We start from the raw sequence: 22715 nt of genomic DNA, 5'->3' as shown, positions 1-22715 counted from the left end.
ATGGCAACTTCTTCCACCTTCTTCTCTTCTCTCCTTTTCCTGTGCATGCTTGTTCTTTCTGACATCAGTCCTGCAGTCTCCCTGGACCCTGGCACAAAGGTCAAAAATGTCCCAGAGAACAACAACCATCTTCAAAACCAAGAGATGTGGCTGCAGCAGCCCAGAAGTGGGCACCACCACAAGCATGGCTTGGCCAAGAAGGAGAGGGTCCATGCCATGACTCCTAGAGGGCGGCCAGCTGGGGAAGAGACCCTCAGAATGGGTAGTGGAGCTCCAGTTGCGGAAGAGTTGGCAGCAGAGGGACAGCCAGCAGCCCTGAAACAGAATAAGGATGTGTTCCTGGGGTTTGAATTCCCATATCCTGAGAGGGAGAACCAGTCCCCTGGGTCTGAGAGAGGAAAGAAGCAGAACCGAGAGCATCGGCGACACAGCCGCAGGGACAGGCTGAAACACCACAGAGGTATTTGAGCTCCAAGGGAAGCTGAGGCTGTTGGGTCAGTGGAAATGAGTGTCACTTGTCTGAGGGCAAGAAGATGCAGCTGTGGTTGAGCCACATGGGTATGTGGAGGGTGTGGGATGTGTGCTTGCTCTGGGGAGAAATCTGCCAAACAAAAGAGGCACAAGAAAAAAGGGGAACTCCAGACCAGAGGTCTCTACTGCTGGCTGCAGTTTTGGGAAAATGACCTGGTTTGCCTTACAGGGGCAGCTCTGAAAGTTCCTAGGCCTTGAGGGGTTGTTTTAGGGTGGCCTTCTTTGTTTTTCTGCTTTTTTAGCAAATGGTTCAATTTATGAACAAACATGCCCAAGCCGTGCTCAATCTCTCCACTGACTTCGAAACACGACCAGAACTAGAAATAATACAAAACCCCTACTCTGCTTGAAGATCAGCTTGTTTTGATCAGAGCATGTGTTCTTATACGTTTATGCTGAACTACAAAAAATACAAATTTTGCCTATGTGAAATTGCAGTAATTACTTTAAAATGTTGCTTGTTTTTGACTGGGACCTCTTTCCTTTGGGGGTCAAGTTGTGGGTGTGCGTCTCTGTGGTATGGTATGCTTGGTGTGGTGAGCCTTTAGTTCTATTAAAGCCAGGCAATTTGTGCCAATCTACACTGTTTGACAAGCCGGGTGTCAGTATCCCTGAGTTCCAGCTATCACGCCTCCCTGCGTCAGTAAGAAGAGCTCTATTGTTTTCCCAGGGGACCAACTAATCAACTCACGTTAACCAATATAGAAGAGTATGCAACAAAGCTGGTTTGAAGCAATATTTGTAGACTACAAAATAAACCTTGTTTCTTTGGTTTAACTTAAGGTTTATATTTAAATTAATACTTAGGAAAAGCAGGGATATCTGTGCAGATATTCTTATTTCAAATTAGGTAGGTCCTGACTTGAGCTAAATTAAAATAACCCACTACTAAAATCAGATAAGAATGTGTTTACAAGTATTTGCAGCAGCTTAATCCATTGGGTTAAAAATGGTAAAACAGGTACATTTTGTACTCTTGAGACCAGAAGAAGAAGGTCTTTGCTTCTTAAGCAAGAGATAGACATATCTTCAAGAAGGTATGATTATGTATGACTTAAGTGTAAAAATCAAGATGCATATACTCTGGACCTGCTCTACCACTTTAATTTAATAGCACATGACTCTGTTTTACACTGGTCTAAACATCAGCTCAGGATGGTAGAACACTGGCCGGTGGCTGGATGAAATCTGAATTCCATTGACTCAAATCTGTGGCATACAGAGAGAAAAGGGATGAGAAAGCTAATGCTACTGTACCTGTTGCCCTCTGCAGGGAAGACTCCTGATGCTGGGCCAAGCTCCCTGTACAAGAAACCTGAAAGCTTTGAAGAACAGTTTCAAAACCTCCAGGCAGAGGAAGCTACAAGTCTGACTCCCACCATGCTTCTCATCACTGCACTGGAACTAGCCGTTTCCACAGAGGAGCCTCCTGTTCTTCCAGCCACATCACCACGGTCACAGGTAAAGAGACAGCCGGTAACTGCACTGTACCTCTGATGCACAGAGAAATCTGCAGCTAAGGTCCAGTTTCCTTTTTTCTTTTTTTTTTCTTGCCCCCCCCCCCGCTAGATGTAAGTGCTAGCTTAACATCAAAGCCCTCCCTCAAAAGCAAGAACTCTGTCTTAGACACATCTAAACACACCTTCTTCATAAACATTTCCTTTAGTTGTTTCTCTTCCCTGCCTTACCTCTCCCTTTGCTAGCCATCTTCATTCAGCTTCAAGGACCAGAGAGGCAGTAGGAGCACTTGGGTGAAGAGGCAGCATGTCCTAATGCTCCTTGCTCGCCTTTTGTCCTCACATAGAAGCAGTGGAAATTTCCCTCTTGGCTTCAGCTGCAACAAGGGAAAACTCTTCCCTTTTGAAAATGAGATGCTAAGAATCCCCAGTGGTTGAGACAGGGGTGGAGGGGAGTGGGGAATCATAAAGCCTTTTTAAGGTCTAAAAGCACCAGGAAAATTTACAAAGACTTCAGTGTCACTACAGAAGTGTAATCCGTTGTCTCTTTGGTTTCTTGTGGTTTGCAGGCCCGCCTCAGGCAAGATGGGGATGTGATGCCCACCCTAGATATGGCACTCTTTGACTGGACAGATTATGAGGATCTCAAACCAGAAATGTGGCCATCTGCTAAAAAGAAAGGTGCAAAACCTCCCTGTCCTCTTTCCCCAAAGTTATTCTGTAAGGCTTGTCCCATGGTTAGTGTTCACAGATGTGCTGAAGGATGTGAGATCATAGTGGTGGGGAAAGAGACAAATAAGGATAATGCTGATTGTGTTTTGTCCTCAGTTTCAGAATGTTTCTCATTTTGGATGCATAGTTTGAGGGCAGAGGAAAAATGATAGATGGAGAGTTGAGAAATTGTGAGGAAATTAGACTATGAAGGTTTGGAGTTCAAACTTTTGAAGTTTGAGGCTGTTTTTACCCTGGAACAATATCGTCTCCAAAATAAAAACACTAGCATGAAATTTTCTATCCGCATCTGTTTTTTCTATAGAAAAACGCCGCAGTAAGAGCCCCAACAGTGGAAATGAAACTGTGACAGCTGAAGGAGAGCCATGTGATCATCACCTTGACTGTCTCCCAGGTCAGGATCAGCTTGGTAGAGTCATTTCTCCAAACATGAGATTGTTTGAAATCCAGACCAGGTTCTAATATAAGTAGCCTTATATCTAACACTGATAGAAAGTGGTACGCGGAGGGAAGGGCAGAGGCTTTCTCGGCATGTTGTGGGAACAGATGATGTCTGTACCACGGAGCTGTCATGGGTGTCAGTAGCCCTACAAGGGAAGGGGATAAATGAGCTGTGCTGACCCTTGTTCCTGTGTTGCAGGCTCTTGCTGTGACTTGCGTGAACACCTCTGCAAACCACACAATCGAGGCCTTAACAACAAATGTTATGATGACTGTATGTGCACTGAAGGTGAGTTCAGCTCTTTGCTTTCCCTGTTCCAGCTGGCTTTGTAGGTGGCTGCGTTAACTCGGAATGGTGGCTTGTACATGAAAATAGGAGCCAAACTCGGCTGCTCTTAGCCTTTCCCTGACACTGACTCACAATGTGACTATTGAGTCAGCTAGGATATCTTGTTTCCCCTCTTGAAAACAAAAATCCTGATATCCACAAACCTTATGCCTAACATGGCTTTCCTGAGTTAATTTCAACTGAACTTGTAGCAATTTAGTAGGTGTGGGCAGGACACAGACTTTTGTTTCTTAAAACTGTTTCTGAAGAATCCGCAGCAGCCCTTAATAGACAGTTGTATTATGAAGATGTTGAAAGGCACTCTTCTAGTCTGAACATGTTCAGGATCAGCTCCAGGCACTGGGACTTGTCTGCCAGAATGAAATTCCGGTTGCCAAGTTTTGTGACCTGCATTAGGTATCTAGTGACTTTGACCAGGTCATTCACCTACTTTTTACCCAGTTAAACAGACTGCTTTTCTGGGGTTGCAATGTTAAATGATAGTCTTCACCTTGGGTGTGTCGTGTAACACTTGAAGATCCCCATCAGATATGATGTTCTGATAGATTAGCCTAGAAAAGTGTTTCTGCAAGCCTAATGAGGGCTGCCCCTGGCCCTGCTGTATACTTAACCTAGTTATAAGTGTATGCCAAATATGCATCCTCTGTAGCCTTAAAAAGATCCCCAGAGATGTAGGGTCCAGACATGATAGACAAGACGCCTAGATAAGAGCAGAGCTCTGATCCTGTGTGCTCTCCTTCTGGGAGGCCAGCCTGCCCTGGGGGGATTGGTAATGAGGGGCAGAAACCCAACTTCAAGGTAGCCGGTCTCAACGTAGCCCAGGGACATGCACTCCAAAAGGCTGCTCAGTGACCTGTGACATCGGCTGGGTCTCCCGTGTACAAGTACTCACGGACAGTTTATGGGCTGTCTCATTATAAAAGCTATAAATCTTCAGCCTCCCCCACTCTGGGGGTGCTGGCACTGTTGCTATCTGCTGCCTGCTCTAGAAATAAAAAGAGTTGCGGTTTCTAGGATGATCAGATCAGCTCCTGCCAACCCAAATGACCAGGTCCTGGGCTATTGGAAATCAGGCTTTCATGAGAATTATTTACACATAGGCTGTACGCTGTTTGGCCCAACTAGCTACGCACTCTGGTGTAACGAAGTCAGACAACAGACACCAAAAGATAAACCTATCAGTGCCAGAAACCGATGAGTTACCCTGACCAGAGGCTCCCGTTGCCTTCCACTGCCGTGGGAGAATATGTACTGATATTTTTTACAAATAAAATGTCTTTTTTTTTCCCCCTTAGTACTCATCAAAACTGTATCACATAGGTTCCTTCAGACCCTGCACTTTGAGCATCCAAAGCAGAGAAACTGAAGGAGATCAGCAGTGAGCTTTGGGTCAGACCTCCCACTAATAACACTTCAAAGTCTCTTCCCTCCTCTCCTGAAGCTTCAGGGAAATAAATAGCAAGGGGAGCTCCCTAGCCATTGCTGCTGCACGTTGAGTCTATAGTAATTTCCCAATGGAGAGATCACTTAGATGGTAATGGGAAGTAATAGGGGGAAACCAAGCAGGGCTTCCATAAAATCACTGGAAACACTCAGGATAATTCATTGGTATTTCAAGAAGCCAGTGAAACCTTCTGCCTGAGCCAGTGAATCCCAAACCAGAACAGTGAGCCAAACAGAATAGCAGTGCCCAGGAAGCAATATGACCTGCCCATGTGAGGCATTTCTCTGCCGCCTAATTTGACACAGTCCAGGCTTCCCAGTACTGGGACTGTCCCCACTGGAGCGGGCTCTGTTAGTAACTGAGGCTGAGAACTAATTGTTTGATGTTACTGCTGTAGTGAGCCCTGGTCCCTCCTGCTCACTTATGCATGTCTTTTCCATAGGGCTGCGCTGTTATGCTAAATTCCACCGGAACCGAAGAGTGACCCGGAGGAAAGGGCGCTGCGTGGAGCCTGAATCGGCCAATGGAGAGCAGGGATCATTCATTAATGTTTAGGGGGGTGGGACTCCTGCCTGGATGGTCAGCTGCTGGGGTCAAGCTGTTTATACCTAGCAACGGGAATTAGAGGAAAAAGTCAAGCAAATGACTGAAGCTGCAGGCTCTGAACATGCCAGGTTCCAAGAAGACTGAGGCTCATGTTAATTATAAATAGAGTGGCCTCAGCCTTTTCAGGACAGCATTCCCCTTCCCTTCCCTCAGCTCATTCCTGCCATTGAGCCAGGTTCCCTCTGCCAGTTAGTAAGAGATGATCCTGACTAACCGTTCTGATGGTCCTGGCAGGAAAAGGCTCTGCAGTTTCATCTCCTCTCAACAGAGGCAACATATTAAAGATCCTTCAAGTCAAAGGGGATAAAGCTTAAACTTCACCCCTTAACTATTGCTTGAGAAGAAAGGCAGATCCTTAAGGATCAGAGGTTCCTACAGGATAGGAAGCTTGTAGCCTCCAGGCAGAATCAAAGATAGGGGAACAGATCAGCAGGAAGCTGGCTGCCTAGATGAGAGGGCAGAGCTGACAGAGCTCTTGTTCTCTCCCTTGTTCACTGCTACAGACAGGTATTCCCTAGCTGTTACATACTACCACTTCCTACTTGTCTTCTTTGGGACCATTCAGTCCCACTCCTTCCTTCCTTCCTTCCTTTCTTGCTTCCAGAGAACCACCTGGTTTCTGCAAGGATGTAGCAAGATATTCCAGCCTGCGGCTCTCACTCATTTAGTTTTGCTGCCGAGTCTGTTATTTTTAATTGTTACTTTTAGAAGCTTTCTGGGGAAGTGATAGTTTTCCTAGTGAGCCAAAAATAAAGTTTTTGGTAACAGGAGATAGGGACAGGCTGTTCCGTTGTAGTAAATCCTGTGACATGTTGCATGTGTGTTTCCATGATATGTAAATAAAGATATGATAGATATCCTTTGTGCAACTCTTCTGCTTCTTTGACTGGACCTAAGGATGTGGCAGGAACCAGAAAGGCCTATGAGGGAGCTGGCCAGCAGGTAGCACTGATGACTTCAGGTAAGCACACAGCGTAATTGTCCCACTTTTGGTAGAAAAAAAATTTTACTCAAATGGGGGATCCAAGCTTCCCTGTATACTCACTCAAATTGCAGCTAACAGTCAGTTTCTGCCTGGTGTAACCGCCCAGATGTTTAACACTTCTTTATATTACTACTTAGTTACTGACTTCAGTGATATATTAGAGCAACACAGGCTACCTGTGTTAAACAGGAGTAGTGTTCGTTGGTAAAGATGTTCTTTTCTACTGCTAACACACCTGCTGGGAGACAGCTCTGAAGCATTTTATAGTCAAGAACCTGGAGATGTACAGCACTTCTTGTAGGAACAGAAATAATAATCCTGGTGCTGTGGTCAGATTCCTCCTTATGCTGCTTCCCTAAACCCCTCTGTGTTCCATTTAGGGAGGAAAATCTCCATTTTGTACTCCTGTTTCTGTTGTAGTGTCACTCTGCATTGTGTATTCATTCAAATGCTATTAGCATAATAGTTTACACCTCTAATATGAGTTCCCAGTCATGACTACAGAGATATGCTATGAATGCAATATTAGTTCTGACCCACATACACCTGCACTGCTAGGAGGTACACTAAAGGAGAAATTTGTAGAGGAGCATTTAGGCAAAACCTGCCACTCGGTTGCATGTAGGTATTTAGATTTCTGCTTGCAGCATTACAGTCTTAGCTCAAAAGGCAGGAGTAAAGAAAGGTGGTTTGGCTCCAGCTGTATGCCATGGCAGCAAGGATGCAATTTGTTAACCCAGAGAGAGAAATGCAGCCCCTCCCTCAGCCCAGATGCGCAATAGTGGGTGGTGCTGCCAGTGGTATTGTCAGTGGAAGCATAAAGGGAAAAAGGCCTTAATTGATCACAGCTAATTGCAGAGCTCTCAAACCCTGGTCTGTGTGACGCTGATGAGAACCATGGGCACAGCCAGGTTTTGATACCACACTGCTTTCCAACATAGGAGCTGAGATCTAGGTGGAACACGCAGTGGAAAGAAAGCAGAAAATTTTGCAGGGGTCTTTATCCTTTGTGATGCAGGTATTCATTGCCCCATAGGCTACATACAGAATCCTCGTAGGATCTGGGCAGTGTTTTGGGCAAGACTGTGTTGCGAATCATGTGAAATACAAGCATGGTTAAACAGCAAATCTGAATTTTAAGCCACAGCTTTTATACTCCAAAAGGAGACTTGCTTCTTTAGCGCTTGCTTTTTCAGCTTTTAGTCTGCTATTAATTCTGAATATGATGACTGAAACAGATTACTCTTAATTGGTGGGATTAGTTAAATGTCTAAGGTCAGTGAAAATTGAGTTAATTATTATAAATCAAGTCACAGGATTATTGGACTGACTGCTCGCATTGCAGCTTCAGAAAGAGAGACCATGACCAAGACTCATTCTTTCTGAATCAAACTGTGATGTTACAGAGGTGAAGCAGAAAGGGTGAGCAGCAGCACAGGCACACGGTACATAGCCACAGTAGCAGGAAAAGAATAAGACAACCTGATCTATACATCAGCCAGATCAACTGCTGCCTTCACAACTGCAGTACAAAGGAAAGCTGCTGAGTAAATAACATGCCAAGGTGTGGAATAGAAGACGAGCCTGTGATATAAAACCCCAGGGCAACATTTATACAAGAAGTCCAACCCACTTCTGCATGTAGCAAAGCTTTTTAGTGCCGCTCAGTGATGCCTCCAGAGCATGACAGCAGCTGCAAAGCGATAGTATCACTGGGTTGCATTCAGCAACTTTAACCTCCCTTCCCAATATCTCCCAGTTGCAGCGCAGTCAGTGACAGTTCTGCCTTTGGGGGCATGAGGTCTGAACAAGAGAGAGGGAGACAAATGTCTTGATTTATATGTTCTTCTCAACTGATTGTTTGAGAAACTCAAATTAAGAATTCACACAAGCTCAGCTTCTTCTCTACTGCCCCCAGAGAGCTTAAACCAGAGCTTTTGCAAGATATTCTATTGTCTTGAAAGGACTTTGGACCAGACCCAAACCAGCCATAGCAGGGCTCGGGGGAATAATTTTTAAAATTAATTGTAGGGTGTGCAGGCAAGAAAGGTGAGTGACAGTGTCCCCACCTGAACTCCTGCTCTACAACTGCTGCTGTTAGCAGCCTCCCAGTGAGTCCAAAGGGTATGCATCATTTTAAACCGCTTTTCCAAGGGTGCGAATCATTAGACATGGAAAAGAGAGGACAGCGTGCTGATTTGACATAATCATCTCAGCAACTGCCTGCTCTGCAAATGCTGTTGCATCTCAGGGATGTTGCTAGCATTTGCTAAAATGATGACTGCAAGGGAGACAAGAAGTGGAAGCACAAATTAAAACACTTAGGAATCATTCTGTCTCAGGTCCATAATAGTCTGCATTCATTTTAGCTTGGGGGTGTTTTATTGAAACCCTCCCACCGCCACCCCTCCAGTAATTACTCTGTTGTCAATCCACAGCGCGTGAAAGTGCTTCAATTTCAAACCCATGCTATACTAAATCGTTCTAATCCATGCTGGTCACTCTCTGCTACATAAAGCCTGGAAAAAGCATTGCTTTCACATTTTTTTTATCAGCAAAAATGAGGGATGTTGTTTTTGTGGAATATCCTGAGTGATCATATGTACCCCATAAGCCCATTTCTGGTATGTCACTTCATTTCCTAGAGTGCCAGTGAATCTTTAAGAGTAGTCCCTCAATGATATCTCAAAGCTCTAGTTAGATTAATTAAAAAAACAGAGGAGCAGCTCTTCCTTGCTGAACTTGGAAAAGACTTTCAAGCGTGCTTGTCAAGATATCACATTAGTGTAACCCTCTCCACTCCCCAAATTGTCTTGCCTTAGAATGTTTTGCAGTGAAGTTGCAGGAGGACGCTCCACACCAGCATGACAAAATGCCTTCAGTTTCCCCTCCAATCCAATGTTTCTGCTTGCTGATTTCCGATTGGGATTTAAAAAGGGGTTTGTATAGCCAGGACAACTTCTATATGCTCTCCCTCACTGCCTATTCAGAAATGCTCTATCAATAATATATGCATTTGTGCTGAGCTGATGCCTTCATTGCTCTCAGCTCCACAGCCAGGGGCACAGCTCAAAGACGTCAGCGTCAGCTGCGGTCTTCAGCTACCTTCAGACTAGACCCCAAGTGAGGGATGCAAAGGGTCGAACTATGGGGGATGGGCTTGTCTCCATCCCCATGGGCCAGATAAAGACAGCAGGAGCAATTGTATTAGCTCCTCTGCTTCCCCACGGAATTGCTATCACCTTACCCACCAAGGGTACAGTGTCCTGAAAATGCAAAGGAAAGCATTTCTGCCTTATTAGCCTCACTTTTATGCTGTCAGGAAGGGAGCCAGCTGTGTATTAGGTTTTTACTCAGTCTGCACAAGACATACCACCTATATATTTGACATAGAGCAGCTAATTGTTGGATATTAGTTGCAGTGAGCTGAACTCACCTGGACCAGTCTTCTAGTCAGGAAAATCTCCGTGTCCTGTTTCTAGTTTCCTGGGTTGTCTGCTTCTCCCTGCAGGTCTTCTTTCTTTAACTTGCTGCTTATCTTTCTCACCATGTTTATGTTGCTTTGAGTTATCAAGCCTAGGGAAGGGAACAGAGACAGCAGGTTACACAGAGTCAATTTACAAGGTACAAGCAAAGCAAAGCAGAGATAAAAAACAGCCAACCCCCCAGATCAGATAGGTGCGAGACGTGCAAATGCATAATGTCTATCATAGCTCTCATTGTTTTCATATCCATGAGATCATTAAGACATTTCTAAGTCCCTTGAGTCCATGACATGCAAGCCTAGGATATAATAAGCAGGGCTGAATTAATTGCACGATACATTGATGAACAAAATGAAATAAAGCGCTTTTATTGTACAAGGGGAAACGAACACTTTGCATTAAACAGCAGTCCCATCAATCCAAATTATGGCTCATGCTGCATAAATGATAATGAGACTGTCTCACTCAGACTGGGTGAGAATGCTGAAAGGAGCAAAGACGCCCACATACTGCTGCATCTAAACAGTGCTTATACTTAAACTGGGGCAGTGGAATTTGTCTTTATAACAAACAGTTCTCCTTTTATAGATACCTATCCTGGCAGAAGGGTCTCCCTATTGCACTCTGCACACAAAAACTGGGCCAGCAGTATGGCTATTTGAAATCTCTCTTTATCTTTTCCCCTACCCCAGGTGTCACATCTTCTTTTTGTAATTTAGGGTAAAATCCAGTCCTTGACATTACTGGAGCCCCTAGCATTGATGCCACTACTTCTGTGAATAGAGGCAGAGCTTCCCTGCAAGACACAGAAAAGGAAATGAAGTCACAGCTGATGTGGCATGTGGCAATAGATGAATTATATTTTAATCTTTCATCTGGTAAAGTGGCACATTCAGAGATTCCCGGGGGCAGGGGGGGGGAACTTTCACAGTTTGGTTTTTTTTTACTGCTTTTCTGTGCTATGGAGACAGTCAGTTTTGTTCTGCTGCTTCCTCTGGTTAGCATTTTCTGTGTTGTTTCATTTTGGCATTTAATAATTTGCCTTGGGAGATCTTCAAGCGTGCTTCATATTAGCAGTCAATAGCACTAAGGGAAGTGAAGGACAGGCTAGATGGGGCTACATTTGTGGCTTGTTTGAGAATGTCTGAGTGTAGGTTCAGCACTGCACGATTCTCATGCATAACCTTGCACTGCATGGCTTGAACTGGAAGTGAGATTGAAGGATGACTCATACATTTCCACATGCAGCTTCTGCGATGAACTTCTGACTCCTTGCTCATTCCTTATAGGCACCATCTCTTCTGTAAGAATAAACGATGAACAGAAAGCAACTGACCCAAGTAAAACATTGTAGTCTTACACTGCAGACTGGTAAAGCATACATTGGGCAAGGAAGGGAGGGTTTGAGAGGGGTCATCCTGACTTCTTGGTTCTGTTAGTTCATTTGCCACACTTGGGGAGAAGACTGCTATTGTGAGCTGGACAGGACATAGTTATAGCTGTACTGTGTGCAGTTGGGTTGATCACTTATCAGCTTCCCTAGCTCTAAAATGAGACAAGCTTTCTTTCAGAACAAGAGATGAAGAACTCGTGATTTGTACTAGGCTTTTAGGCAGAGTTCAGTCATCTAGTTCTAGAGAAAAATCTAGGGCCAAAGGAAGCAACTAAGTATTTGCCAGACATTCTAGCTACGTGGCTAGAGACCCCAGTGCCAGCCCCAAAGGCTGACCTGAACTCAGTGATTGTGATACAGGTGAGCACAGGTAGCATATTGCAATTGCTTTTTTATTGGTGTTTATCATGAGTCTCTTTGTCACTCCTCACCTTTTTGTCACAGTACTGATGTGTGCACAGCAGCTTTCACTTCCTCCAAAAAGCTGCTACGTCCTATACACACGTTAGCCCTCTGGGACTCTTGACGGCAACCCAAGCATACTGTCAAGCCTTCCTTCGGCTGCGTTACGTGTGTAAGCAGCAGGAAGAACCGTTTGGCTGGGTGTTTGGAGTCAACAAACTCATCCAGGTGCACTTTTAACCTAGTGTTGGTTTTCTGTTTTGGAAACAGGTGCTGTGCAATACACATCAGGTAACTGGAGACTATTTCCTCATCAGAAATATGGCCATCTGGCAAGAAATCACCACTTGCCACCCACTCACAGAGGCACACTGCAGAACCACTATGTTGTAGAGAGGTTGGGGTCAGTCTCTTCTTCCAGGTAACAAGCAATAGGACAAGAGAAAATGGCCTCAAGTTGCACCAGGGGAGGTTTAGATTGGATATCAGGAAAATTTCTTCACCAAAAGGGTTATCAGACATCGGGACAGGCTGCCCAGGGCAGTGGTGGAATCGCCATCCCTGGAAGTATTTAAAGGCAGGCAGACATGGTGCTGAGGGGCACGGTTTAGCGGTGGGTTTGGCAGTGTCGGGTTGATGGTTGGACTCGATGATCTGAAAGGTCCCTTCCAACCTGGACGGCCTATGACTCCATGACGAGCTCCTGTGGCAGAAGGCACGGCTGGGGCAGGGGCCTAGTCTCCACTTCCCTCCTGACCCGACGACGGTCCCGCCGGGCGCGGCGGGGCGGTGTCCCGGCTCCTCCCGCCCCGCCGCCCTCCCCTGGGCGGCCCGGGGCCAGCCCGCGGCGGCGGCGGGGCCCGGCCCAGCCCTACGTGAGGCGGCCCCGCCGCCGGGAGTCACGGGGAGGGCGGGCCGGTGCTATGGAGCTGCCTGCCGTCAACCTCAAGGTAGGGGCCGCGGGGCCGAGCCGCTCCCGGGGCTTCCCCGGCGGGGAGGGGCCTCTCCAGCTGCCCGCTCTGTCTCCGCGAGCGCGGAGGGGCGGCGGGGCCGGGGGCTGCGCGTCTCCCGCCGTGAGGAGCGGCGAGGGGGTTCCTGCCGGGGCGGCAGCGGCGCTCCCTCGGCCGCGGCTCGGGGGAGGCGGCGGGATGGCGGCCCGGAGAGCCGGCGCTGGGCCCGGGCCGCCCGCGCCTCTCGGAGGCCGGGCAGCTTTGCCCCTGGTGCAGGACCTGGCTGAGGGCCTGGTCAGGAGATGTGGAGGTCTCCCGGGCGGAAAGACCGGTCTTTCTAAACCTTTTTTAATGGGCAAACGTTGCAAAAGGTCTTGGTCATTAAGACGGGCAGGCGGTGACTCCACGATTCTCTCTTACTTCAGGGCAGTTGCTAAAGTGGCCAAGGACTGAGCTGGGACATCAGCTGGTGATTAACTTGTGTCCATGGAGGTTTCCAGCTCAGCTGACCAGAACTAATCCGGGATAAACACTGAGGAGGCAAAGTTTTTGCTTGTCAGGCAAAATATCTGAGAAAGATGATCCCACTTACTTTGGGGTTATTATCTAGTAGATAACAAATTGCTTCTCCGCTGGAAGGGGCTTCAGTTGGGGGCAATTTGAAAATTTCGGTGAATAGTAACCAGAGAAATGGGAAATAAGGGACTTGGAAAGTTATATTACACTTCTCACTTTGGGAAGAAGTACATCCTTGCGGAGAAGATGCAGGATGCTAAAATAACTTTTTGATGTTGGTGGTCAATATTGAAGCCTTCCCTGATACCAGAAAGATGAGTTTTTCCTCTATTTTTTTTTGTCTTTTGTATTTTCAGAGCCCTGAGATTTCTAGGTGTGTGTGCCTTTTCCCAGCTTCGCTATTTTTCTATCTTGTTTGGTAGGGCAAGTTTCAGGTGCTTTCTTTGGTGAAAACTTTGCCCAGAGAATGAAAGCATCACTGATCGCATCAGTCTTTTTCTGCTATTGATTCACAAAGCTGTGAGCAGCGGCCTTGGAGCAGACTGCCTTCAGGTTGGGTGGGAGGATAATATTATCTCAGCTATCATTAAGAATTCAGCTTTGTACAGGAAAGCTTTCACGTGGCTGCACTAAATAAAAGCTTGGCATTCATATAATGATGTTTCTCCCTCTTACAAGTTCACTGGGAAAAGCAGCTTCCCTTGTTAGAGGCAAGTAACCAAATGGGTTTTTCAAGGCCTGGCATGTGGATTCTATTACGTTCTGGAAACTAGCTGATACTTTGCTCTGACAAGTTTGGACTACTGTGTGATTCCCAAGGCACTAGGAAGATTAAAAGATCTTATCTTCTGCTTTGTTTTTTAACTTGGTTTGATTTTTGTTTTTTCCGTGCTAAAACAACAGTGAAAAATAAGGACATTTAATTAACAAATTTTCCAACATGAAATACATGTTCTACCATGGGAGGTGGAGATAGGGGAGCTGAAAAACAGACTTCTTGAATGAAAGAGTCACCATGACAATGCAACTAAAATGTTGCCTTTTTCTGGTTTCAGACAACCATTCCGAAATCTCTTCCTTGATAAGAGTAAGCTTGTCCTGGCCCAACTGTTTTCAGCATTAAGAAATTCCCTGTCAAGTCTGCGGGTACTGCTCTGGGGCTGAAGAGCTGGGGAACAGGGAGTTAATAATTGTACCTGCATCTTTGTACTGTTCCTGACTTAGGGTCTGCTTCCCTGCAACACTTGTTAAAGGTGGGAAGGATTCTTGTTCAGAAAGGGACTGGAAATAACACACACTGTGGCTATTCGCTGGCATAATCTGCTTACAGTTTCTGTGATATTAAAAAAGATGAGCCTCATGATAGAAGCAGCTCCATGAAAACTGCATGACTGAGCTGTGTTTGTGCCAGAACATAGCAATGTCTTGGACTTGAGGTCTCTCTTTAAGCTACTTGCAGAGCTATAAAATTAATGTGGCAGGCTTTGGATGAGGAACGTGTTGATGAAACAGCATCTACTGCTCTAGTAGTAGTGCTTAACAAAACATGTGGGAAGCAGCATAGCCATATTTTTGCAGCGAGCGCTTGTCATCTAGGATTACTGCAATAACTATGCAGAGCCTTGAAATACAAAGTTTGAGTTTGAGCCTGGACAGTGCCCTACGATCCATGTGCCTGGAAACATACATTTTGTTCTTGGGCATTCTTAAATGCTAGGTCACAGAATCATAGAGTAATTTAGGCTAAAAGAAGCCTCTGTATGTCACCTAGTCCAACTTCCTGCTCAAAGCAAAGCCAACTTCAAAGCTAGATCAAATAGCTTAACTCAAAATTCAGCTGACTTTTAAAAATCTGTAAGGATAGAGCCATGACAACCACGTTGGATAGCCTGTTCCGCTGCATAACCACTCTCATTATTATCACTCCGTTATAATAATGAGGAACATCCTCACGGGTGGCTCACTCAGAGGTGGCCACTGAGATCTATATTTTGGTTAGTATATCCTCAAGTGAATATGTCACTCACAGAGTAGATGAGCACACTCTCAAGAAAAAAAAATCAAATAAAAAGAGTTAGATAATATAAGAAAACATTTGTAATTTGGAATAATGTAATTTTTAACTTGCTTAAAATTCAACTTTATGCTAGGCTTTGTGCTGAAACATGTTTAAATGAGTGAGTTCCTGTTCCAAAGAGTTTCCCATCTAACAGGACCCAGGTGTACCCAGGCTCTTTTTATGCTTGGCAATTAGTTCCATCACATGCTGGGATTTGCAGAAGAGCTAGGAATCCCCCTTATCTCTCCCCAGTTTCCAATGGGATGCTTTTCATACATGGTCATCCTTCTGCCCAGAAGGGGTGGAGACAAAGGTCCCACCTTTCTTATTTTCTGCTCTTAGCACGAGTTCAAGTCTTAGGAGTTATTTTCTTAAAAGAAGAAATGTATGCCTTTCTTAGGTACAGACTCAAGTCCTTGAACAGATGGAAAAAATTTAAATTCTTCTGCTGTCTCTTCAGGAGACTGTCTGCAAATTATCTAATCTCACATTGTGACTGTAGCTTTAAAAAATGTTTTTCATTAACACTACGTTTTCTATGTTAAAGCGTACCAAAACCACGAGCTTATTCCATAGTGCCCTGAAGAACTGTCGGGTAAATTGGACTAATAACCGGGAAGGGAATGCCTTGTTTTTATTTCAGCGGCCCCTCATACTATTAGCCCTAGTTTACCTGACTTTATGCTGATGACTAAGCTTGCTTCACAATTTAATAACTGCAATATTGATCTAGACAGCTTTAAAAAAAAAAAAAAAAAGCCACGCTGCCTAATTATGTTAACTGGTGAGCCCTGAAGGGTCTTGTGGGTATGTAACATGCAATTAAATACTACCTAATTAAGAATTTCCCTGATGTTTTGATAGTCTCTTGAGTAAATGCTATTTGCATGTCTCCATTCTTATCCAAGAACATCTTGTATTTTACTGATTAGCAGTTTTTGCCTGGTCTCTGTGGTACAATTTGGGAGAAGGGAAAGTGGGGGGTAGTGGTGAAGCATTTTGTAGGCTTTCATGAACAATTAAAAAAAATCATTAATAAAAATCTGTTTAAGTGGTGTTTGAAGTCATGACAAAGTCTAGGCTACTGAGGGTGAATGCTCTGCAGATGTGCTAGGGTACTGCAGTGAAGCAAGAGCTCTGTCTTATCCTAAGCCATCTCCGTTGTGGTACCTTGCCAGAGCAGTACGACCCACAGCAGATGCGAAACTCCAGTTGATTTCCTGGCTGCGCCTCACTCATGTCACCGCTTCACTGGTTATTAACTCTCTTCTCGAGCAACTAGTTTTGTATTAAGTTAGAGCATGAATAGATGTTTTAAGTCAGTGAACATAGCAGGATGTCAGTAAATCTTAATTTTTTTTGAGAGTCTTAGTGTTCCTGTCTGCATACAGCTTTCCTGTGTCAACTGAGTAATTTTGCCTTTTGCTACTTACTCATTTCCCTTTTTCTTCTTATCTTTTTTTTTTTCTTGTGGGAGTATGTAGGGGGAGTGTGCTTCAGCGGGCTTTTGGTGGTGTTTTGTTTGGTTGGTTTTTTTTTTTTTTTATATCGAGGTCAGAATAAATGCCAATTGGAGCTTTTCTCACACCTAGGAAAAAAAAAAGCAAGAGTGCCTGTTTCCCACGGATCCTCTGATATGTCGGCTTCAGCCTTTCTTTTATGAGGCTGCTAATGGAGCCTGTCTTCCATATTCTTGTTTTCATAACTGTTTGGAGAGTGAAAGTGAGCGATCTCCCTTTGTTGAGATTGGCCAGCAGGCTCAAAAGAAAGTGAGTGCATGGATATAGAAATATCCATGGATATAGCGCATGGTATAGAAGAAGGCTGAAGTGGTAAATTCTTGTTCCCATTTGCTGTCCTAACATGTAGAGTGTGTCTCCTTGGTTACAGAAATGTCAAGTGCTGGTGAAGAGAATCCTTGTGTCACTTGTTACAGTAAGATGCTTTCTTCTTGAATTTGTCCCCTTGAGCACAAGGATCAGGATTGTTAAGGACACTTGCAATGTACAGAATCTGTGACAGCATTATCTTATTGCTGCTTAGGGCACTGCCAGCATTTGGGCCCTGGTGGCTTCACTGGGAATGAAAAGAGCAGTGTACTATGGCAAGATCAGGTTCTCAGGCTCCTCGAAGATGCCTTCAGGTCTGTTAGTATTGAGGTGAAGTTGAACCACTGCTCTGAACAGACTGGAAGGAGGTAAAAGAAGGATTTACTGATGACTGGACTGAAATTGCTGGGAGCTGCAAGCATGACTTTCAATGGCCTTTTTGGTGATGGGATGCCAGATTGGTCATGTATAAACTGTGCTAGCATAGTGTGAATTGGATTGCCTGGCTTTCTGTACAAACTCTTCTGGAGTTCCAAAATCAATAACCCATTTAGAGAAGACTAAGTGGGCCCTGAATCATCTGTTGACAGAGATGACAACAATAATGAATGACTACAGTGTAGCACCACAGGAAATACTCAGCAACAGAAGCAGAGAATAATGGTTTTGTGTCTTCACTGTCCTAGTTGCTACACCAGCTTTCTGCGCTGGTTCCTGGGTCCAGAGCACTCTTCCATCCATCCTTTGGAAACAAGATAGTGCATTTCATGTTGATTCTCCCACAGTTCTCCTAACTTGCTGACCCATCTTTCTCTCTGTTTTTTTTTCTCATAGGCCATCATTCTGGTACACTGGCTGCTCACGGTGTGGTGAGTGATTGGTAACTGGCCTGGCCTGGGTGAGAAGAGGGTATTCCTTCAAACTAGGAATGGGACATTCTCAGGGAGTCAGCACTCCCTGTTTGTGCCTGTCTATGTGCAAGAAGATCCTAAATCTAAGAGCGAGATGTTTGTATGGGAACAGGGATGAATGCAAACAAACTGTTGAAGGATTATTGTGAACATGGGCTGGGTTTTTGTTGTCTTGTTTGACAGGGGATGCATGAATTACATGTTTCCAGCCTCCTATGCCTGGGGAAATTTCAGTGTCCTTGCAGTGGGGATCTGGGCCATTGTGCAGCGAGATTCCCTGGATGCCATCATGATGGTGAGTGTGAGGGCATTTGCCTCCACCAGGCTGCCTGGGGAGAGGGTGGAGGGCAGAGACAGCTGCTTTGAGTCAGTGATGATTTTCAGCTGTTCCCAATACAGCAGTGAACAAGTCAAATTCCCTGTTTGGGTTGTTTTGGGGTTTTTTTTGTGTGGTGGTTTTTTTTTTTTTTAAGACAGCGTATAAATCTATAAGCACTGTAAACCATGGTGAGAAGCATTCACTGTCACTTATATTGCTTCTCAGAGTTGAGGCATGCTTAATTCTTTCTTTTTTTTACCTGCTGTTGTCACTTGTAATGCCAGGGGAGGATTCAAAGCATTTAATATGCTTGAGTTGGAGGGGCTTTATAAAACCCTTCTCTGAACATTAAAGAGATTGGCAAGCAAAAATAAACAATCCTGGAGCATATAATGAGAAGGTGTCTGACAGCTGTGAAGAAAATGCACAAAATACAATATCATTCATTTAGGAATCTCTGTCTACCTGGGGCAGTGTCAAGGGTTAGCAATGTGTGATACTGGGGTGAAGGCATGATTGAGTGAACACAGATCTCTCTCAGGAAACAGAAGCTGTAACCGACTGTTACTTCTAGTGGTTAATCCCCTATTCAGTTCATGTCCCATTCTCTCTCTGTTTCCAGTTCCTGACTGGCCTGCTGCTCACAGTCCTCACAGACATCATTCACATCTCTGTCTTCTACCCTCCAAACAACTATCTCACTGATGAGAAGCGTTTCAGTGCAGGCATGGCCATCTTCAGCCTCCTCCTCAAACCTGTGTCCTGCTATTTGGTGTATCGAATGTATCGGGAGCGTGGAGGAGAGTACACCTTTAACATAGGTAGGATGCTTCCCCTGCCTCCTCTGGTGTTAGGGCTTGCACTTTGGACCCTTCAACCTGAGCTCTGTGCAGCTAGATTCTGCCCCCTTTCCAGGGAGGGGGGTTGCGCGCTCTCTCTCTTCCTCATGTCTGTTCTTCCATTTTGTCGTTCTGGTGTGTCTTAGGCCTTACATTTACATTCTTCCTTTCTTCCCTTGCAGACCTGGAGTCCTCGTTTGACAGCCATTATGCTCACAATGGTACTGAGACCACTGCTGTCTCTCTATTCAATACAACTGAGAGGCTTTTCCTCTCTTCCTCCTCCTCCTGCATTTGTGTGTGCTTGTTGGAAGCCTTTGGGTGTCCTTCTCTCTTTGCCAACCCTTTCTTTTCCTTCTGGGGGAAAGTAGAGGCAGCATCCCCCTCTAGCTGGATTATGCATGAGAAGGAAGGAAGCTGGATTTCTAACTCCATGCTTTCTCTGGGCCTCATGTGTCCTAGCTACCTCGACTGCTTTGGACCTTCATTTTCTCACATGGAAAATGGGTCTGATGTTTACCTCATGGGACTTTGCCTGGAGGCACTAATTTTTCTCCTGGATGTACTTGCTAATGACAATGTGGTAGCCTTGCCAGAGGGGAGGGGTTGTGGCTGCATGTTCTGGGTCTCAGCTTCTTTGCCAAGCATGCCTGGTGCTAGTTCACCCAGGGCAGCTGCCAGGGATTGTTTGCTGTGTGGGAGTTCATCCTGGCAAAACCAGCAGCCTGGCACAGTCACCTTCTTGCCATCCTAAAAAGGCTGTGCAGGACAAAGGGTGGTCTAACTGCATTACTGCATTTGAAAACTGTCACTTGTGCTGCTTTGGTGCTAGCAAAGAAGATAATGCTGAAAAAAGGTGGATACCTGCAGAGGAGAGGCTGTGGAAGGAAACCAAGCCTTGGGGTGATATGTGCTGTTTGCCTCTCTCTGCTGGTGGAATGTGGATGTCTTCTCCATCAGCTACTTCTGCAAATGCCAGACAGATCTGTCTTAACTGTGTCAGAAGGCCTGTGAATCAACTGCAGTGCCTTGCTGTGGGCCATGTTTGTGCCAGTTTTTATTAGCTGCTCACTGTGCTCGTAACTGGGATTTGACATTTGTATTCCATGGGAAATGTAGGTATCATTGAGGAGTTCATCCATTTGCTTGGAATTTGTGAGCACTCCTTCTTTTCAACCACACTATCCCAACACAGGCATGGTAACTGTCTGAGTCTTCTCTCAGGCACAGGCTGAAATTCAGACTTTCTGTACTTTCATATCCTCTTCCTGAACTGTCTTTCTCACAAGATTTTTCAGTACAAACTGTGTGCTGTTGTTTTGTAGAATGTGGATGACAGATTTCCTCTCTCACTTTCCTGCTATCTGGCATTTTCCTTTTGAGCCTAACAGTGTTGCATTTTTGCTGGTCTTCTCTGTCTCATTTTCTTTCCACACAAAATACCTTTTTGTTGTTTGGCGGCATCCTTGCGGCTTAGAACAAGCCTCTGATATGGTTTGGTACCCACCTTTGATGCAGATTGCTTTCTAGCCATGGCAGATGCCTGCCCTATAGATAAAGAGCTGTCCATGCACATTTTCTGTCTGTCTGTCTTCTTTCCCCACTCGTGCCCTGGACAGCGATATGATTTTTGGTACCATTCTTGTGGCACAGGCGAATTGTTCATAGTGCAATTGGGAGCACTGCTGGATTCATATTTAGTGTCATGGTGTGGCACACTTGAGGCATAGTTGTGTTATTGGGAAGAGTGGTTCATGGATGAGACATGCTCTTAAATCTATGCTGTGAGCTAGCCATGGTTCCTGCTGCTTCTGGTTTTGTCTGTTCATTTTTCCACTAGATCTCATAAACCTGATCTTGCTGAAATACGCTATTACAGGAGCCTGTTACGCTGCTATGTAGTATTGCGGGTCTTGCTTTCCACACAGCTATGTGGCTACTAAGAGAGCCATTCTCAGGGAATGAAGAGGCATGTTCAAATGCATCTCTGTTATTTTGCCTTTGATGGAAGGATGAGTTTTCTTACCTCCTGTGAGGATCACAGAACACAGGTGCTGAGGAGCTGGTAGAGCAGCTAATGTGGTGTGCTCCTGAGCTGTTAGTTTCTTCTAGGGGATTCAGTTCTTGTGCTTTTGGTTTTTTCCCAAGCTTGTTCTCTTCCCTCTCCACTCAGGTATTGCCCGTGCAGGCCATGATCGCAGCACCTATGAGCCAATTGATCATCAGGATCCCCCTCCACAGTGGCCGAACTCAAGCAAGACAGCACAGCAGCCATACTGATGGCCTGTCCGCAACAGAGAACAGATGCTTCCCTCACCATCTCCCAGCCTAGCCTTCCGCACTTCCCGTGTCTGCTCTGGTGGAGCAAGACCTGTTACTGACCAAACAGGAGACAATCTGATTTTATATTTCTTTGCCTCCCTGAAGATTAGGCAGATGGGTTCCTGCAGCAAGCCCAGAAGATCTCGGAGATGTCATGTTAAACACTGTGACTCTTTGTAATCCCGGGACTCTCCTTTTCTCCCTCTGTGTGATGCACCTTCTACAGTCTTCCAAATCTTGTCTTGTGCATCCTCTCTATTGTAAGGATACTCAAAATATTCCTGGACGAGCTGTCTTTAAAAGGCTTATGGGCTGCCTTTAAACAATACAGTTTAGCCTGGTTTTATGCAGATACATTTCCAGGAAACATCTGGGAGTTCCTGAGGGCTGTTTTTGGTGGTGTTAGTTAACTAAGATTTATGACCATAACTCCCTATGTTAGCTGTGGTGGTTTGCACGAAGCTGGGGTTGGTATAAAATACTCTTACTGGGACAGGGAGCCGCTTATGCTCCCAGTATCTATTCTTGGGTTTTATTCACTGATGCTTTTATGCAAGTTGAATGTCCTTCAGGATACTTAAAATGGCTGTTGAATGTTGGTTGTACTCTGTGCCTTGAAATGTCCTTTTTCTTTCAGCTGCCTATCTTAACAGAACTTGAAATGTTACATTTTTCTATAAAATAAACACAGTTTTTCTGTGTTAGAAAAAGTTACACTGGTCACCTATGTCTCATTTGAAAATGTAGGTATTCCTGAGGGTTTGGGACTGTAGCCAGGCAGTCTGGGAGTATCGTTATGGGGGAAGGTAGACAGGGCTTCAGTGGCTTTTAGTCTAAGCTTTACTCAAGACAAGTAGAGCATATTGCTTGTAAATGTGTGGGTGGTGAAGGTGGGCTGGTTAAATGAGGATTGGGGAAAGGAAAAGATGGGTTTGTTTACGCTGCACTGCTGACCTGTGTGGGGTGTGACAAACTGTAAACTCTAATATTACACACAATAATCTGCCCTGCTGTGGCTTTTGGGGTAAAATCCTGAAAAAAAAGAAAGGTGTTCAACAGGATTCTTTTTCAGAAGAAAAAGAGTATGTCAGCTTTGGCAAAATGAAAATATCAGTGCTAGGAAGACTTGTGTTTTTCTAAAGCAC

The 22715-nt window shown here is 45.1% G+C and overlaps 2 protein-coding genes across 3 annotated transcripts; both read left to right on the top strand.

The window, feature by feature from the left end:
- DRAXIN (dorsal inhibitory axon guidance protein) lies at positions 1-6132 on the top strand. Its single transcript, XM_054222481.1, has 6 exons — positions 1-460; positions 1805-1992; positions 2558-2669; positions 3025-3114; positions 3361-3450; positions 5397-6132. The coding sequence occupies exons 1-6, from the start codon at positions 1-3 to the stop codon at positions 5507-5509; spliced, it is 1053 nt and encodes a 350-aa protein (XP_054078456.1). The 3' UTR covers positions 5510-6132.
- Positions 6133-12644: 6512 nt separating this feature from the next.
- AGTRAP (angiotensin II receptor associated protein) lies at positions 12645-22280 on the top strand. 2 transcript variants are annotated; one of them, XM_054222661.1, is made up of 6 exons: positions 12645-12775; positions 18014-18048; positions 18274-18385; positions 19032-19230; positions 19431-19469; positions 21422-22280. In XM_054222661.1, exons 1-6 carry the CDS (start codon positions 12749-12751, stop codon positions 21526-21528), a joined length of 519 nt encoding a protein of 172 aa, XP_054078636.1. In that variant the 5' UTR covers positions 12645-12748; the 3' UTR covers positions 21529-22280. The 2 variants fall into 2 exon arrangements, with proteins under 2 accessions (XP_054078636.1, XP_054078637.1); XM_054222662.1 differs by lacking the exon at positions 19431-19469.
- Positions 22281-22715: the final 435 nt, after the last annotated feature.

This window comes from Rissa tridactyla, chromosome 16, assembly GCF_028500815.1.
Source record: "Rissa tridactyla isolate bRisTri1 chromosome 16, bRisTri1.patW.cur.20221130, whole genome shotgun sequence".
Classification (NCBI taxonomy): Eukaryota; Metazoa; Chordata; class Aves; order Charadriiformes; family Laridae; genus Rissa; species Rissa tridactyla.
This window is presented reverse-complemented; position numbering and strand designations above follow the sequence as displayed.

Coding starts and splice junctions, on each gene's coding strand:
- DRAXIN (XM_054222481.1), top strand. CDS start 1: ATGGCAACTTCTTCCACCTTCTTCTCTTCTCTCCTTTTCCTGTGCATG. Junction 1,993..2,557: donor CCACATCACCACGGTCACAG/GTAAAGAGACAG, acceptor TGTGGTTTGCAG/GCCCGCCTCAGGCAAGATGG. Junction 2,670..3,024: donor GCCATCTGCTAAAAAGAAAG/GTGCAAAACCTC, acceptor TTTTTTCTATAG/AAAAACGCCGCAGTAAGAGC.
- AGTRAP (XM_054222661.1), top strand. CDS start 12,749: ATGGAGCTGCCTGCCGTCAACCTCAAG. Junction 18,049..18,273: donor CACTGGCTGCTCACGGTGTG/GTGAGTGATTGG, acceptor CTTGTTTGACAG/GGGATGCATGAATTACATGT. Junction 19,231..19,430: donor AGAGTACACCTTTAACATAG/GTAGGATGCTTC, acceptor CTTCCCTTGCAG/ACCTGGAGTCCTCGTTTGAC.